We start from the raw sequence: 20,512 nt of genomic DNA on the forward strand, positions 1-20,512 counted from the left end.
TTTCACTCACATCTCCATAAAAAGAAAAAGTGCATATGTAGAATGGGGTGGCCATAAGATTAGATGAATTTGTCCTAGCAAGAGATGCTCTACATTGCCATCATGATAGAAAAATGAGGGAAAAAAATATGTATAAACTTAAATAACAGTGGTAAAAAAGATAAGTCAGTAAAAAAAAAAAAAAATAAATAAATAAATAAAACTAATTACTGTTGCAATCTCTAAACTTTTTCTACCATCAGTTTTTTATTTATTTTTTTAAATATTCAAGGATTTTCAAATATGGAATACTGAGAGTTTATTCAACTCTTTGATAACATAATTCAATATCATAAATTTTTTGGTACATATTCAAGTGAAAAATTATTTTACTAATATTTGAAAATTATATTAGAAGGTGGGTTAACAATTCTGCTAGTTTTAGATAAATGTGACAACTTCTACACAATTACTCATGTTCAAATAAAAATATATTTGTTTCTGTACAAATGTTTTTAATTTATGTGCATAGAATGAAAATTCTGTATTATATATTAATAATACCAGCACATATTCTTTGTACCCCAAAAGACACGATTTCACATATAATTCAAACAGGAGATCTTTCACAGTGATTGTTAAAATATATCCTATATTAAATATTATACTATATATATATTATTTTCATCCTAGTCCAGCATCTAGTGACATCATCACAAGGAAACCAATTATTGTTAACCATGAAGCCAATTTTCCATTGGAACTGCAAATAAAAAATAATAATAAAAATTCTTCATTAATGCATTCATATAACAATTACAAAAACAAGTAATAAAATTTCAAATTTACATAATGCATGGATCATATATCTTATCCCTTGGCTAATGGACCTTATGCAACTTTTAATTGGCATAAGTAATGACTATGTTGCTAACCTGTCCTATAACTATTTACCTTCTCCAGTAAATTCGTAAAAATGGCTTTAAAAATGAAACACCCCCAAAATGTCCAAAAATAAAATAGACAATGTAAAACATTACATACAACATTTATGAATACAACAAAGGCTGTTGCTGAAGAAATTATGAAAATGAAAGTGAATGTTTCCAAACTTTGTGAATTAAATTCACAGTTACATGATAAATTCCAGCGCTTAGTGTTCAACATGCCATTTCTGAATTATGACTTGGTGAAGGCGACAAAAAACAAAGGAGAGTAGGCTAAGGATTTCAAAGAAGCTGAAAATTATGTACTTTTCTTTTAAGTTAAAGGTTAATTATGAAAAACTTTCTGATGATTAAGTCAATTTAGTCGCCATGTAATCGAAAGTATCGGTTGCCAAAATTGGAAACTCAGAAATTTAATGGAGATATTAAATCCTTTTTTGGGATTTTGGAATCAATTTTTCAGAATTCATGAGGATGAAGAAATGCCGGCTTTCGGGCAATTACTCCTGGGTCTCGAGCTGCCAGTTTAATAGACAGTTTCCTCCCCTCCTCTACAGCTCAAAATTACCCCAAAGTGTTTGAATTATTGAAAGAAAGATTTGGTAGAGAAGATTTGTTAGTACAAGTATATGTTTTTGGATTACTCTCAATGGTAATGAAAAATGCTTAAGTGGTATGAAATGTACTGATTTGATTACTTTATACGATCAACTGGAATCACATTTAAGAGCTTTAGGTATATCAGAAAGATCTAAAGAAAAATTTGCAGATTGTTTCCCCTTGTCAAGTCTTGTCTTCCTGAAGATGTTTTGAGAGCTTGGGAAAGATACTGAGTGTCCAGTCTTCCTGATGGTAACAACAAGGTTGCTGAAAACAGTCAAAGATCATTGAGAAGCTCGTGAAATTTTTAAGGTAAGAAGTTAATGGTGAGGAAATTATAAATTTGGCTTGATCGGATTTTGGAATTCAAGGTTAAAAAATTGATACTTCAAGAAATAATACCCCTTATGCTTCAGCTCTTATTTCGTCAACACATGAGAAGGCTAAATAATATATTTTTTTGTAATCATCCACACTTTAGTAGAGACTGTAAGAAAGCTCCCAAGATGACTAGACAAAAGGAAATTTCAAGTTATATGCAAAAGATGTTGCTTAGTTTTCCCAGAAGCTTTACAAAAGAAAAAATAAAAATGTGCCTCAAGTATTCAAGGAACTGTGACATTTAGTTATAGATTGTTGTATTTCTCGAAATATTTTAAACTATCATGCATGACTCTTTGGATAATTTATGTGACTGCTTAAGAAAAGAGAAGCCAAAGGTTTTTATGTCTGCAACCAGCGATGAAATAGAAAGGGCCGAAACTATACTGGTCAAGTTCATTCAGAGGGAATGGTCAGTAAAAGACAAGAAGAAATACAAAGCATCAATGAAGTTCTGCCTAGACGAATGACTATTAAGGGTGCAAACTCGGCGTATCTTTAGAGATAGCACTGATGATTTTAAGTGCTGTATAGTTCTACCTGGTCATCCAATCGTTCGACGTTTAATTGAGTATATATACAAATCATTATGTCATGCTGGAGTACAAACAATCACAGCTGAGAGAAAGCTTTTGGATACCTCATGGATGGAAAATTATTTGTGAGGTTATATCTATTTGCATTCCATGTAGGAGACATTCGTCTGAGGCCATAATTATACAGACAGCTTCTCCTTATACAAAGTAGCAGGTGCAGATCTAGCTGGCACTATTTTCCTTCATGGAGGGGTGAAGGCCTGGATTTTGTACCGTGCAATCACCTATGCTGTGTACCGTGCAATACATTTAGAGTTAATAACACAGAAGCTTTTTATTGTCTTTGTGAAGATTCACGGCTAGAAGAGGCAGAGTTTTGGTCATCTACACTGATAATGGAACAAACTTCAAGGTCACATCAAAGGCTTTTTGAACACTAGACTGGAATGCGATTCAAGAAGAAAGTGCACTTAAAAAAGGATAAAATGGAATTTTAACTCGCCAAGTTGCACTGTGGTATGATGAATGGTAGGAGTGCATGATACATAGTATGAAAGATCTACTGAAAAAGAATTCTTGGCAGAGAGGAAATATTAATTGTTTTATGTGATGGTGATAATACAGTCAATAAGAGACCTTTAACTTGTTTGCTGGAGAATCCAGAGGAACCATTAACACTGGCACATTACCTACATGACACTCCAAATTTTACTAACTGTGATACTCTTGACTTTGACACAATTGCTGGAAGTCATGTGAAGAAAAGAATACAATATTTGCAAAGTGTTAGCGAAATAGATTCCAAAAAGAATGTCTGTCTGAGCTTGTAAGAAACCCAACCATTAACCCTCTCATCGTTACGACTGGAAAATTCCGTACAGAAGGTTCCCTTCCACATTCATTATACATGAAAGTTTTTGCTAGCTTTTAATGTATCGGATTTCAGTTTGGATGTGTATTGGAAGAAAAGGAATCAAGGTACAAAATGAAAGAGTCATTTTTTTAAATTAAAATCAAGAAAATATCACTTATTCATGACATTTTGAGGAACTTTGAAATTTCAGGGCTAAACCCGTAATGCTCAGAGGTAAGGCAAGAGGTAATATTCAAGTACGAGATGTTGTGTTTGTAGGATCTAACAGCTTAAAAAAAAAAAAAAAAAAATTAATTGGCCTTTAGCCAGACTGATGGAACTATTTGCAGGATGAGATGGGAAACGAGTAGCTCGATTGAAACTGGCAGATGTAGAAATTATCAGTCCCCTTCAGTGGTTATATCCCTTACAGATTACATTGCCAGATTTAACCCTTCAGGACAAAGCTGGAAGTTCAGAGCCCAGATTATGCCCTAAAATGAAAGGAGGAGATTCATTACCCAGTCGTGATGATTCAAAATCGCATCCTTCAGACTTGACATTATGCAGTGATAGAATTGTTTCAAGTTCTGAAATAATACATACTCGAAGTGGACGACAGGTAAAGCAATCCATTGATATTCATTGTTATCATTTTTAGAATTAAGTTTTTATTTCGTATGTATGCATGAGAATGACTACAAAATGTCCAGCTAAGATAGCTTCTCCACAAAGTGGGGCTAGGGTTGCTAGATTTGATGCGAAATCCCCAATTTGGTGACAAAATTGGCGCTGTGCCATAACTGAGCAAGAACATTCTTGTTGGTTTATCTCAATGTTCTCAAAGGCAAGTCAAAAGCTATACAGACCCCACCTGTGTGTGGAGTAGCAGTATGCCGAGAGTTTATCGTGAAGAGCATCTTGAGTGTGTTGAGCTCCGAGAGCGACCGACCAAGTCGGGAGCTGTATATGCTAGTGCTTTGCCATGAAGCTGTCTTCACTGTTATAGCCTGATAGTCGGAAGGCTGTGTTGCTGATTGTTTCAGCGTGTTTATCATAGTTTTTCGACTACTCTTACCATGTTTTAGGAACTATCGTGAAATACTGGAGAAAAAATTGTGTTTTGATTCTTCATCAAGTGCTGTTGTCAATCACTTCAAATCCACGAACGCGTAGAATGCAACAACAGAAATGAGAATTGAGAGTGGATCCGAGGAGATGCTGCAGACATCTTAAGAGTCCTCTGCGAAGAGCAGATTTTGAACTTCAATGCCGTCTTAAATGTGCTGGAACTGAGATTCAGGGAAAAATACGTAAAGGACTGTAGTCACAGGAACTGTCACATGAACCAAGACTGGGAGAGAGCTCCCATGAAAGTTCACATTTCTTAGAGATAACAGACTGTTTGTTGAAGGATACATGAATAAGCATCCTTTTCAGTGATCACAGATACAGAAGCAAATATTGTTGTATTCTGCGAGTTCATGGATTTGGAGTGATTGACGAAGAATCAAAACACAATTTATTTGCAGGACACTTCTAAAAACATAGTAACAGTAGTAAAAGAACTTAAGCAAGCTGAAACAATCAGCAACACAGCCCTCAGGCTATCAGGGGTTCAAGTTGTAATGAACGACCTATAACAGTGAAGACAGCTTCAAGACAAAGCACTAAATACATCTCCCGACTAGGTCAATCACTCTTGGAACTCAACACACCCGAGCTAAAATTCGACGGTAAACTCTCGTGATGCACTTGACAATACACTCTACTCTGCATACAGGCAGGGTTTATATACGTTTGAGAACATCCCGTGGTAAACTGGCAAGAATATCCTTTCTTTGTCCATGGCATATCGCCAAATATGGTAACCCTAAACCCACCTTGCGGGGAGGCTATATTACTGTAGCTGGGCATTTCTTAACACTGTCCCCTCACAAGGACTGCATGTCCTCAGCAGTGGAAGCCTTGGTCAGAAGTCCAATGCCAAAGGTAAAAAGATGAACAAATATAATAATAAGTCCATAGTATGGGGATAAACTGTACTCCAGAGGGAAGCCGAAGAGCAGGTGCTGTCATGGATGGGACTACGGTAAGCAAGCAGGAACAGGGGCAGCTTGCTATCCCAGTCTTCTTGGAAACCATGAGCAAGAGATCTTTCAGGATTGTACTATTAAACCTCTACACTATGCCATCGACTGTGGCTGTAATGATGTCATCTGCATTTTCTTGATTTCCAATAAATCGTAGAGTCCCTTGAACGCAGCCGAAGTTCCTGCCTTGGTCGGACACGCTTTGGGACACTTTGTGAAATAATCCATGATGACGAGAATGTATTTGTTGCCATTCATGGTCCACATAAAAGGTCCAAATATGCCAAGGACAATTCGCTTAAAAGTCACTCCTACATTTTATCGCTTTGGTCTTTTCTTGGTTGTGCAAGCACCACAAGATCAGTAACACTTCTTAACATCGATTCTCACCGAACTCTAAAAGCAGGGCTCTTGAACCTTGTTTAGTGTCATGTAACCAACATGCTCTCATGTTGGGCTGCTGCTGTGTATTTCTTTCAGAACATCGAGTATTCCATATCGAGGAAGCAGCAACTGTCACCTCTAATGAGCTCCATCGTATAAGTAGGATAATTTCCATAGTATAAGACTCCATTTCAGAAGTGGAGCAAGTTCCAGAGAGCCTATAACCTTTCACTTGTAGGATTGAAGATGGAAATGTTATGCCATTGGGGATTTGTACTGGATGATTCTTTCAGGTCTATAATTGGCTTCATGTCAGAGTCTGCCAATTGATCTTTTCTAAATTTTCATCGCACCACGGATTTGGATTGCCTGATATTGAAGATATTATTTGCCAGATGCTAGGCTTCGCTAACCTGTACTTAGTCTCAGCTCTTGAACAATGCCTGCACTGTACAAGACAAGGACAAAGTGCTGGATGAAGTATCTGCATTTCCGTGGGAGGAGCCTTTACGATGTTTCATCCCAAAGTCATATTCCTGGAGTATTTTAATCCATTTGCCTATTTGTCCTTCCAGATTTTTGAAATTCAGTAGCAAAATTAAGGAATCATAATCGGTCTGCAACAAGAATTTTCTACCATAGAGATGATGAAATGTTCTATGGCTATGATAGCGAACAATTCTTTACAGATGAGCAATAATTCTTTCCCGGTTTGGGCAAGTACTTACTCCAAAAGGCTATTACTCGCTCTTTACCATCTTTCATTTGGGAAAGAAAGCTCACTTGTAAAGAATTGCTCACTATCGTAAAGACCATAGAACATTTCCGTCATTGTTTCCGTGGCAGTAAATTCTTATTGCGGACCGACCATGCTTCCCTAACCTGGCTATTGAATTTCAAAAATCCTGAAGGACAAATAGCCAGATGGATTCAAAGACTACAGGAATATGACTTTGAGATTAAAACATTGTAAAAACTCCTCCCCCGGAAATGCAGATACTTTATCTAGGCTTTATAAAGTATCTGCATATCCTCGGCTCTTGAACAAAGCCTGAAGTACTGCAGGCTTTGTTCAAGAGCCGAGGCTAAGTACGGGTTGGTGAATCCTAGCATCCAGCAAATGACATCTTCAACATTAGCTGATCCAGATCTGTGGAATGACAAAAAAGTTAGAGAAGACTAATTGGTAGATCCTGACATTAAGCCAATAATAGAGCTGAAGGAATCATCCAGTACAAAACCCAAGGGGCAGGACATTTCCCTCTTCAGTCCTACAACTGTACTAGGCTCTCTGGGACTCACTCCACTTCCGAAATGAAATCTTATATTGACTATGGGAAAGTGACGATGGAGCTAATTAGAGGTAGCACCTGCTGCTTCCTCAGAATGGAATACCCATTGTTCTGAAGGAAATACACGGCAACCCAACAGGAGGGCATTTTGGCTATATATGAAGACACTAAACAAGGTTTGAGAGCATTTCTTCTGGAGTTCGGTGAGAATCGATGTTGATAAGTGGGGTCGATCTTGTGCAGCCAAAAAAGGAACGAATTGACGTAGCCGGTGACGGCTGCAGCGATGCAATGCAAGTTTTGAGCGAACTGCCCTTGACATACTTGGACCTTTTCCACGGACGGCAACAAATACATCCTGTTGTCATGGGTTATTTTACAGAGTGGTTCGAAGCTTACCAAATTCTGATACAAAATCGGGTGTTCAACTTTGGGATCCCCCTCTAGATTCATTCCGATCACGGCAGGAACTTGACTTCAGCGGTGTTCAAGGGACTCTGCTACTTATTGGAAATCAAGAAAATGCAGACGAACCTGTTACATCCACAGTCTGATGGCATGGTGGACAGGTTTAATTGTACAATCCTAAACCACCTCTCGCTCATGGTTTCCAAGAAAACTGTGATCGCGAGCTGCCCCTGTTCCTGCTTGCTCCACGAAACCGCCATTCTCCATCGCAGATGCTATTCGGCCGACCTCCAGATGTACATTTAAGTACATGCAAGAAATCCGGGTGTGATTGGAATACATACACAGGTTTGCCCGGGATCGGATCAACATCTCCACGAATAGGATGAAGGGACATGATGCAAACTACCAAACATCAGTTCCAGGAAAAACGACAAGGTGTGGCTGTGGAATCCGAATCATCATAAGGGTATTTCTCCCCAACTGCAGTTGCATTTGGGGGTGAGCTCCGTTTACAGTTCTCAACAGACTATACGACATCGTGATACAGATCCATTATGTCCCCCAATCACTCCATATCCACGAACCCATAGAATGCAACAAAAGTACTTATAGCAATTAATTTGTTGGTTCTTAGCTGGGACAACATTAATAAAATGCAAATAAAGACTTACTACTACCTTAATGGCATTTTAATGAACTACAACCAGCACTACTGTATTCGCATTAAATACTTTATTTTTCAACTGTAGCAGTAAAACTAATTCTTATAAAAATAAAACATTACATTCTAAAAGAAATTCAACTGTTGCCACAGAAAGATAATATAATAATAAGCAAAGTGAACATTTATAGTTATTACAGTCAAAAGTCGTTAATCCGGACTCGTCGGGACTTCGGCGATTCCGGATTATCGATTTTTCCGGATTATAGGTCATCAGTTTAAATCTCGTAAGATGGCATGCAGAAATTCTAAAATTAAAAATATGAAACCGTAATTTATGAAATAAAGAACAATTATGATCTAAAGGGTATCAAAATTTGCAAAAAGAAAAAGCTTAATATTTATTTGTTTACTTTATTAAACATTTCTTTCAATGTAAGTTGTTTAAGTTTTGCTTCGTTTCATGTGATAATACTTTCTCTTTAATTCTATTAAACAGACATAATTTCTTGTTCAGTTACAAAGTTCCGCCGTTCAAGTCCTATAATTGCTGTGTCAAGAACACCGACTAATTTGTCAATCGAAATTTTTTTGTTTTCAATAACCTCTGTCACTTTTCTTCGCTATCGGAAGCGAATTATAATGACGAGGAACTTGTTTTAAATCATATCAAAGACGGAGCATATCAAGATGAAATACTACATTTGGTAAGTAATTATAAGCCAAATAAAATAAAAACATCTGCGCTGAAGATAAGGATAGTGCTGACAAATCAACTTCCAATTCATTAGGCGCCCGCTGCGGAGCAGCGTGAAATTGATAAACAGATTTCGGATTTCAAAACATACTTTCGCTTTAGATCCTTTACATATTAACAAATATATATCGGAAATTCTATTTGATATAATCAAAAGTTTAAGCTTACTTTTATAAAATTGCTCTTACAGTCTGCAAAAAATAATAAGCCGGATGCAATTCGAAAATTAAGGAACAATGCAATCATCAACATTAACTGAAATAGATAATTAGATAATTTTAGCTTATACGTCCATTATACATAAAATGCGCACGCAAAAACGTATTCTGCACTTGCGCACACTCATATGCGCAGTCGTAAAAGGTCTTACGTGCACGCGTGAACACCTCTGCGCATGTGTCAACGTGGCGCATGCGCAGAAAGTTTTTAGTTTTGATGTCCGGATTATAGATCATTCCGAATTATGGGTGTCCGAATTAACGACTTTTGACTGTATTAAAAGTTACTTTTAAATTAATTACGTACATTTTATGCCCTTACATTTGCACATCTTATAATATTTGATGAAGGTTGTCATGATTAAATAAAAATGTTTGATATTTTTTTATTAATGAATTTAAACCCACAAATATTTTTTCTCAGAAGAAATAATTACAAGATTGATGAAAATTATCAATTTAAGGAAATAACTAAATGCTAAACTGTATGTGTAACTTGGAAATTCTTTGAGGAGTTCTATGCATAAAACCCTATTTTCTTCAGTAGTTTCTAATATTTTGAGCAACTGCTTCCCATGTACACATAATATACACAACATCAAATATTGATTTAATTACGTTCTTTGAAATAACATTTTCATAAAATACAGTACAACTCCAATTATCCGAAGTCCAAAATTTCTGAATCGATTTCAGAATCAACTGAAGAAGACAAGGAAAAGGAAAAATAAGCTCAAAAACAAAAAAGGGAAGAGACAGGAGAAGATGAGGATGATGTGCCACTTGAGAAATTAAGAAACATTCATTTGCAAATTTCTTGATGTTCAGAAGCTAGTGCTAAGGATACAGCAAAATGTATGGTGTGTGATTTGTCAGACCTTGCGCTTCAAATTCTAAGTGATGATAAACTTATTGAAAGTGTGAGAGAAGAAAATGTCGAGGAAGAAGATGATCATCAGCTAGTGAGGTGTTTGCCAGCCTTGAAATTGCGTTGAAGTGGATGGAGCGTCAGCCCCAGTGTGACCAAACGCAACTTCTCATTGCCGAGTGGATGTGCGACTTGGCTGCCCGAAAACAGACGAAGGCAGTCAAACAGCTTACTTTGATCGAGACGTTTGGCAAGGAATGACTTTTAGCACTTGTCTAAGTACTGTACAGTATGCTATATAACATGTACGTAAAAGTGTTGCCTTTTCATTTTAATTAATTAAAACATTAAAACACTCTTTCTTCAGAAAAATCTAATTATCTGAATTTTTGATTATCCAAATGGGGTCCGGTCCCAATTGACTTGGATAATTGGAGTTCTATTGTATTTTATTTATCTAACACTTTAAAAAAGGAAATAGGTTAAAACCTCAATTACCGTCACCTTCTGTTTTTTCTTGAATGTGATAAAAATATGAGTTTTTAACTTAAAAGATTTTTTTTAAGAGTAAAATTTATCTTAAATAATATTAATTATTTTCTTATTGTTTAAAAAGATGGATTCATCATGCTAAAAGTAAAGGTACATTAATTTGTTAATTATTTTCAAATTTATAATGTATGCCAAATACAAATAACCTTTCTGTCCAGAAAATAAAACTGTCTTGGCGGAAAACAGTCAAACAGCTTGCTTTGATCGAGATGTTCAGCATGCAATGACCTCTTTCAGCACTCATTTTAATTAAAGTGTACGTAGCTCCTTTCTTCAGAAAAAATCCAATTATCCGAATTTTAGATTATCTGAATGGGGTCTAGCTTTTTTAATACCCTGGTGTAAAAGTATAAAAATACTAATAGATGCATAAAAATATCTGCATAAATCTATTTACAGTTATATACAACTCTGGTGTCCCTCTCTGCTTTACAAGGTCAATTTCTGAAATGGACTTCTTTTAAGCTTAAATAAATAATATTACATATAAGTATTTTTAGCTATGAAGTAATGGTACTGAAATACAGGTAGACTGACTGCCATTTTTGTAAGTATAGTCTTCTGGGTATTTCTGAGTTCATTTATGCTCAAAATCTAACTGTTCCAATATCCTGTAATACTAAAACAAGGCTGAGCTATGCTAGTTTTTCTATTTTGTCAAAAAAAGTACCTAAAAATTCAAAATTGATTTGAATACTTACTGTACTTGAGCTTCAGGTATAATGTCATCAACTACAACATATATCATAGCTCCAGCAGCAAAGGATAAAGCATAAGGTAAAATAGGTTCAGCTACTGTGACTGCTACACAACCAATCAACCCTGCTACTGGTTCAACCAGGCCACTTAACTGACCAAACCTACAAATAAGATATATCAAATATTTCACTAAAGCACTCAATAACACTGATACATACTTCAATATTTCTCTATTAAAAAGCTTGCAGAAGAGTTATGTGCATAAAACTAGCAACTGAATTTAGCTGGTACAAAAGGTTAGCATAATTTTTATAAAACAATTCTGATGTGTACACCATGACTTCCTGGAATATTAAATTATACACATTTCTAAATACACTTCATTTAACTTATTTCCTCAAATTTCATTAGACATATATTTCTCATTCAATTAATTCAGTTCTTACTTCATGGCAACAATACATAAAAACTCAAAATATCATTGTTAAAAACTGAAAAATATAAACACCAAAAACAGTTAAAACAATTTAAAAATTTTTTACATTTAGAGTTTCTACCCAGAAACAAGCAATTTGTCCAGCCGGCAAGAAGGAAGATTTTTTCAGTGCACAAAACTGAAAGTTTGCTTTCGGTACCATTCAGCAAAAAGACACAGAAGATGTAGAAACTGACTTAATTGACTAGTCTGCTAAGTTTTAATAAATGTAAATGAATATGGCTGCTTTGGTAAAAAAAAAATTAGGCTTAGCTGCACTTAAACAACTTTTAAACTATTGACTACAACTGTTAAACTAAAACTATTGCATGCAGATTAACTAAAGGCATTCTTAACTGGAACATAAGAACATCAATTATTTAAAGCAACAAATGCACAATTTACCAACATATAAGAATAAAAAACTGGGCTCACCTAGCTGAGTAATAGAGTGAGTATATATTTATATACTTTTGGTGTTTCAGATTGCAACCAAAAAGGAAAGTGCATAACTACATGTTATAGCAGTCCTATACAAATTTTAATGTTCTGAGGCAACTTGTTTTTGAGTTATGCAAGATACATACATACGTACAGACATCATGAAAAAAATCTCTTCTGAATCCATTTTAAATCCTTTTTGCAACCCATTTTGGGGGGAAAAAAAACAGTTCTTCATGCGAAAACACTGTTAAATTGCACATCGATAACAGTCAAAATGTATATTTTCATTTAAATACGATACCCCAAAATTTTTATGATTACAACAGTTCCCTCACTTTGTACAAGGAAGTAAAAATATGTGAAGTGACATCATTTGGGATAGCAAAGTCTGAACTATAAGGCAAACAGACTTAAAACATCTCCTAATCAATTGCAAGGTACCACATTTTGAATAAAGGGCATTCCAATAAGGAAACTTTGATTAAAAACAAATTTCTGTTATGTCCCAACCATTTTACTTGCCATATATCTTTCCCCTTGGCTGTTCTCTTTTATCAAAGATGGTTCTAAAACGTCAGTGTTTTGAAATAATTCAATCTATTCAAAATGACAGCCAGTTTATGACAGTCTATATCTAATATTGATTAGATAGCCAGTCTATATCTACTCAAAATGATAGCCTGTCTATGACAAAAATCTACACTTTCCGGATTATAGATCATCAGTTTAAATATGGTAAGATGGCATGCAGAAATTACAAAATTAAAAATATAAAACCGTAATTCATGAAATAAGAACAATTATGATCTAAAGGGTATCAAAATTTACAAAAAGAAAAAGCTTAATATTTAATTGCTTAATTTATTAAACATTTCTTTCAATGCAAGTTGTTTAAGTTGCTTCGTTTCATGTGATAATACTTTCTCTTTAATTCTATTAAAAAGACATAATTTCTTGTTTAGTTACAAAGTTCTGCTGTTCAAGTCCTATAATTGCTGTGTCGAGAATACCAACTAATTTGTCAATCGAAATTTTTTCATTTTCAATAACCTCTAAGTCACTTTTTTCACTATCGGAAGCGAATTATAATGACGAGGAACTTGATTTAAATCATATCAAAGACACAGCATCTGTTACATATTTATTCTTTAGCAAAGTTATTTTCAGCAAAAATTATTGACACAGAGGCCTGGCTGTTATTTATCATTTATTTATTTATTTATTTTGAAGTTACTTAACTCAGGATACATAATTCCACTAGTTATTACCTAATCTGGTTAAGTTCTATGAAGAAGGTATATTTTCAATGATAATGCTCACCCTTCTGTAAACAGTTCAAAAATTATATTTGGTACTCATGAAATGGAGGGGGAAAAAATCTTTTTCTTTATTACTGCACATGATTTATTCATACGAGTCGTGTTTATTGTTTTAATAAATATAGTTTTCAGAGCAGCAATCTCTTAAATATAGCACACCTATACAAATATTTGAAATATTAAATTTAAACAAATTATAAACACCATAAGCCTTGAAATAGGCTAATTATAATGCGGGAAAGGATTTGAGTGAATATTATGTGGGCTAGACTAAGATCAAGTAATTTTAAAGGGAACAAAATATATATATATGAGTTTAAATTACCAAAAACTTCGCCATCTAGACATACCAGCTCCATGTAATGGTAAACTAACTGCTAAACCTTCAGGAAAATTTTGAATTCCTATACCAAGAGCAAGATTCCTAAAAATGAGGAAACATTTTTTTTTTATTCTTTAGATTCTAATTTTGAGTAGTTAAAGAAGTTATAAAATAAACAAGTAGAGAATATATCTTTATGTTTTCATTACTTCTTAACTTATTGAATAATAAAACTAAAACATAATCTATATATCTATAGATATGTATAAGAATATTTATTTACCTCGCACTTTCAAAAGTTGCAGATTTGGTTTTCCCAACAGCTCCAAACCCTACTCCAACAGCAAGTCCCTCTAAAATTTTTTAATTTATAAAGGAAATAAAACAATTGATAAATTCTTAAAAATAGTACATAACATACAAAAGTACTTGGATAAAAAATGGAGGCAATTATTTTCATCATGACTAGGCTAAATCAGGGTTTCTTAAACTTTTTTCAATCGTGACCCCTTTTTATCACTGAGATTTTTTTCGTGACTCCCAGGAGCCCATAATATTTTAAAAAATTTTGTGGGACCCTATAAGTATTGCGCAAACCTGAAACACGCGTGAACGAAACTGTCAATTTGTTCACTTGTACTGTAATATCCTATTGCAGTTTTAGTTCATTAACTTTAACTTCTAATTTTAATACACAGAATAATGTGAAATTTTTAATAAGCAAGAGACGAAATGACTGTGTCACATGCAAAGGAAGGAAAATGAACGTTTATATTATAAAAAGAATGCTTCGAAACATTTTAATTTTTTCTTTGTTTGTATTGTCTTTATCTATTTTCAGATATATTGTGTAAAAATATTTGGTAATTGTAAAATTATTATAATAAGTTAAAGAAATATTAAAACTACCCACAGTTTAAGAAACCCTGGGCTAAATTAACCATTAACCCCTCCCCTTCCCGTGCTTTAATGAGTCGGGCTCGTGATGAGCCATGATTGTGAACAGAAAGTCGGTAGTAATACTTCATAGTAAGTACATTCAGTACTAGGCAGTATTAATACTTCGTAGTAACTGTTATTTATTACAAAATATAATATATTTATAATATCTGCAAAGGACAGAAGGATTAAAGTTTATTTACTTAAAATGTTTATTTATGAAATATAATCTTGAAAGTGTTATTTATTACAAAATATAATATATTTATAATGTCCACGAAAGGCAGAGGGATTAAAGTTTACTTCACTCAAAACTGACTATAATGCAAGCATTTTTGTTTCGGTTTGCATTGTGACTGTTCTCGAGCATCAGTCTGGCTTGTTTACCACATGTTGACCCATAACACTTGGGCCCGAGTTTTGTCGAGGTGAATGGCACGGGAAGGGGTTAATATGTAATATAAGCATGCATTTAGAGTACATTACAAAGATTTTCCATGGTCAGATTTACCACTAATAATGAGAAAACCAACAAATGAACCAGTTGCCACAATAAAGGAAAAAAAATTAATATATATACAGAAGTATGTTAATTAACAAAATATTATAAGTTAACAATATACATTGATCAATTGATTGATTAACAATATACATTGATCAATTGATTGATTAACAATATACATTGATCAATTGATTGATTAACAATATACATTGATCTTAGGAATACAATAAAGATTCTGCATTTAATCCCAGGTAAGCTGTTACACAGTCCACTGAAGCACATGTCATTGCTTCTTCATATCAGCTATACAGTTCAGTCATGCATTCAGAATGACTGCAACAGTGCTCAGTACAATGTTACCAGATAGGAAGTGGGAGGACTTCCAAACTGGTGTTTTTAGCTTTGGAGAGAATTTTGAGATAAAAATTTCTGAAGGTAAAATATTAACTAGACAGTTTTGAAAGGTAAGAAGGGACCAAATCACGATGAAATTACATGCGCATTATAATGAACTCACATCATCAGTAATCTGAATATCAGATGTTTATGATAAACAGCTGCCATGATCAATACAGAAGTTAGTGCTGCTGGCTTCCTATCACTGGGCGTGATTTTAATCCTACGAAAGAAAAGTATGTTTTTTACATATATAGTGCTGATAGAAATAGTGGTTTAGACAGAGTCCCGAATAATAGACAGAAATAAAGTACCCGAATAGCATAGCACAGTTGCCACTCAAACAGAAGAATGAAATTTTGACTTTTTCAGGTGTGTTTCGAGAAAATTCAGGATATCTGCATAGTGCGCGTTGGCTGTGCTGAGAGTAAACTAATTATGGTACCACTTGAAAAAAAAAATTTCCAGTTATATATGACTACATATATGTGTGTGGGATTTTAAATCCATAGCTTAATATTTTTCCTCGCACACTGCCTAATTTTTAGCTGTTGACTGCATGAGTGAAATTGATAGAACTCTCGCCACTTTGTTTTATGAGAGGAGATGTAAGATGATAAAGATGTTTTATTTAATAGATGTTATGTTAATATAGATATACAATGTTATAGATTTTGTATTAATATATGAAGGGCGCTATAGATGTATTAATGTTTCATTAAATGTGTTTTGTTTGAACATGAATTGTGATTGCCAAACACAAGAAGCCACAAAAATGGTGTCAGAATCGGGATCAAAATACAAGCAACAAATGGAGAAATATGAAGCAATATTAGGCGAAAGATGGAATATTTCTGTTGATAGTGGAATCAACACATCAAATGCTCAAATTTTTGGTGACACTTCTTTTGCTGTTGTTGATGAAAATCATGATGAAAAACAAAATATTAGTAAGTCAAATGTTCAATATCCATTTTCACAGTTTTCAAATATGCATATAAATTTTAATGATATTGAAAGTTTGATTTCTAAATTTGATGGTAATCCATATAATTCAGTTGACAAATTCATTGAAAACTTTGAGGATTATCTAATTTGTTAAAACTAAATGAATTTCAGAAACTGATATTCGCTAAAAGATCTTTAACTGGCAGAGCAAAATTATTTATTGAAAGTGTAACGAAAATTAATTCGTGAATTGCACTTAAGGCTTTATTAGTAAATAAACATGGTGTTCAGTATAATTCTGCTCAGTTACATGAATTATTATCAAAATGTAAAATGCAGGAAAAAGAATCTCTATATGAATATTTTTTTGGTAATTAAAAATCTATGTTCCAAAGGTAATATTGAAAATGCCACTTTAATTGAATATGTTATTAATGGTAAAAACGATTCTACATTTAATAAAGCTATTCTTTATGGTGGTAAAATTTTGGCAGAATTTCAGGAAAAACTTATATATGAAAAAATTAAATTAGATAATGATAAAACTAAATCTGTTAAGCCTAATTCTAAAACCAGAGGCGACCATTTTGATAGTAAAATAAAAACAAATATTCATTGCTATAAGTGCGGAAATCTTGGTCATGCGGAGAATTTCTGCAAAAATAAGAGCAAGGGAAAAAAAATGCTTTCGTTGTAATGCATTTGGACACGTACCTGCAGAATGTACAAAATATAAGACAAATGTAAACAATTTTGGCGAAGTGAATCATATATTTGTAAAGAAGCAGTTGAATGATATGCATAAAAATGTATCGGTAGATAATGTAGAAGTAAAAAGTTCTGATTGGTATAGGAAGTGATATAAATATAGTATTTGAAAATATTTATAAAATAATTGGTTCACCTAATATTAATTCTTCCAGTTTGATTCTAGTAGGCTTTGGTAATAATAAAGCCTATTGGTTATTTTAAAGGTTCCATACGAATTGATGATTGTGAAATTAAATCAAATACTTATATGTTATTGCGAAATTAAATCAATACTTATATATTATCTGTTATTGGAAATGAATTGCTTTCGCAAATGGAAATTATTATAAACAAGAATGGCATATCTATGAAAATGAAAATGAAGATGAAAATTAATTGAATTTTTAATAAATGTAAATGTAGATCAAGAAGATGAGTTAGATAATTGTTCGGATATAAGCATAGAGGTCGAAAGTAAAACAATTGAAAATTACATTCCTAACACAACAAAAACTACCAATATTAAAATGCATATTACGAGGGCTATCCAGAAAGTAGATTACGTTTTGGAATAAAAAAATAAACAAAGTATAGGAAACAAATTTTATTATATACAGATGAAAGCCACACTCAAATACTACTTTTCTACATAGTCACCATACAAATTAAGGCATTTATCGTAGCAATGTACAAGCTTGGAAATTCCTTCGTCGAAAAATTCGGCCGCCTGTGCCTTCAACCACTTCGTTACCTCTTCTTGCAGCTGTGCGTCGTCATCAAAACGCATTGATTGCAATTTCGTTTCACAGTTCACATGTTTCACCCATGTTTCGTCACCAGTAACGATGCGATCGAGTAAAGAGTCACCATCCTTATGGTAAGCATCCAAAAAGTTCAACGCTGCAGCCATTCGCTGATTTTTGTGGTCCTCTGTCAAGATTTTTGGAATCCATCTTGCACAAAACTTGTGGTAACCAAGCTTTTCGCTGATGATTTCGTGCAACAAACTTCGCGAAATTTGTGGAAAACTCAAAGAAAGTTCCGTTATTGTGAAATTTCGATTTTCACGGACTTTAGCATCGACTTTTTCGAGAAGTTCGGCAATCACTATGCTGGGTCTCCCACTTCGATCTTCGTCGTGAACATTGGTTCGGCCATTTTGAAATCTTATGACCCACTGACGCACTCCACCTTCAGTGATAATGTTGTCCCCATACACTTCACGAAGCTGCCGATAGATTTCTATCGGTTTACAGTTTTTTGCAGTCAGAAACCTTATTACTGAGCGCACCTCGCAGCTCGCGGGATTTTCAATTAACGCAGACATTTCAAACCGTCACAGTATCTGAACGGAGCACAGCACGAACCTCTCACTAGCACGGCTAGATGCAGACTGAGCTGCGCAACACTCTGACCCTAAGATGGCCGCGCTAGCCCCGCCCCTAGCGGACACAGACGGAAACGTAATCTACTTCCTGGATGGCCCTCGTAATTTAACCGATGACCAATATTATTTCTTTGAGACCAAAACCAGTTATTGAGAAGGAAACTATTGATAAACAAGTTGAAGAATGGATTAAAGAGGGTATAATAGAAAAGCATTCATCCAAATTTTCCAGTCCTCTAGTCATTGTAAAGAAAAAAGACGGTTCTACAGAGTTTGCATAGATTTTCGTAAACTGAATAAAGTCATAGTAAAAGACCTATATCCTCTACTCATAATTGAAGATGTATTAGATAGGTTGCAAAAATCAAGGGTTTTATGCACCATTGATCTTAAAAACGGTTTCTTTCATATTGATGTAAATAAAAACAGTAGACACTATACATCATTTCTTCCGCACAATGGTCAGTTTCAATTCTTGAAAGTACCATTTGGTTTATGTAATTCACCAGCAGTATTTTCAGAAATTCATAAATACTGTTTTTCGTCCTTTAATAGTAACTGGTATAGTTTTACCTTACATGGATGATATTATCGTATTATCTACTGATAAAGAAGAGGGAATCGAAAGGTTAAAACAAGTTCTGGATATTGCTAGTAGTCATGGCTTAGAAATTAATTTTAAAAAGTCCCAGCTTTTGCAGAAAAGAGTTAAATTTTTAGGACATGTAATTGAACGTGGGCGTATCTTTCCATCTGAGTTAAAAACAAGAGCAGTTCTTAAATTTCCAGAACCATCTACCTTCAAACAAATCCAAAGTTTTTTAGGTTTAACAGGTTGCTTTGGAAAATTTATATCTGATTATTCACTTATTGCTAAACCTCTAAGCGATCTTTTAAAGAAGGACAGTAAATTTAAATTTGATAAAGAACAACAGTATGCTTTTAATCAAAACCATATTATCCCAAAAACCTGTGTTAAATATATATAATCCTACTTATGAAACAGAAGTTCATACAGATGCTAGTCTAGATAAGTATGGTGCAATACTTTTACAAAAGTCTCCTGAGGATAATAAATTTCATCCGGTATATTATACGAGTAAGAAAACTACAGATGCTGAGAAAAAGTACTTGAGTTCTGAACTTGAAGTTTTGGTTGTTATAGAAGCTTTGAAGAAATTCCGAATTTATTGGGTATTCCTTTTAAAATTATTACAGATTGTGCTGCTTTTCAAAAAACTATATATACAAATGATTTAACTACATGTGTTGCTAGATGGGCTCTGCTATTAGAAGAATTCAGTCATGTCATAGAGCATAGATCTGGCTCGACAATGACTCATGTCGATGCTTTGAGTAGAAGTCTTGTTGCCTTTATCCAGATTAAAAGCTTCTCGGAATGATGATGATGAGATAAGGGCAATAAAAGAAATAATTAAAACATCAAATTATGAAGATTACTTTGACAGAAATGGGCTTTTATACAAATTTATTGAAGGTAGAGAAGTTCCACCTATACCATCTGGCATGCAGATGGAAATAATCATGAAAAGGGATATGTGAATGTTAAATGATCTGAGGAATTCTCAAACAATCGTATTTTATTCCTAAAACAAGACAAAAGATCAAAAGAGTTGTACCAATGAAAATATCAAACATAATTTAATCACTACTGGATTACCTCATTCCAATGGACAGATTGAGTGCCTAAATCAAGTTATAATATCTATTCTTTCAAAATTATCATTAAACGATCTGACGAAATGGTTCAGATACGTTAATGAAGTGCAGCAGTTAAT

At 33.9% G+C, this 20,512-nt stretch overlaps 1 protein-coding gene across 1 annotated transcript in view; it reads right to left on the minus strand.

Moving 5' to 3' along the window:
* Positions 1–452: 452 nt before the first annotated feature.
* The window catches only part of Zip48C (Zinc/iron regulated transporter-related protein 48C), a 50,683-nt gene continuing 30,623 nt past the window's right edge, over positions 453–20,512 (minus strand). Inside the window, exons 6-9 of the mRNA XM_085817766.1 lie at positions 14,075–14,144; positions 13,795–13,893; positions 11,234–11,392; positions 453–742 (exon numbers count right to left, since the gene is read on the minus strand). Of these exons, the coding sequence (XP_085673892.1) occupies positions 664–742; positions 11,234–11,392; positions 13,795–13,893; positions 14,075–14,144 (407 nt within the window). The 3' untranslated portion in view covers positions 453–663. The remainder of the gene's footprint in view (positions 743–11,233; positions 11,393–13,794; positions 13,894–14,074; positions 14,145–20,512) is intronic.

Source organism: Stegodyphus dumicola, chromosome 5, assembly GCF_044657685.1.
Source record: "Stegodyphus dumicola isolate Sdum_Otavi_A_Nest chromosome 5, ASM4465768v1".
Classification (NCBI taxonomy): domain Eukaryota; kingdom Metazoa; phylum Arthropoda; class Arachnida; order Araneae; family Eresidae; genus Stegodyphus; species Stegodyphus dumicola.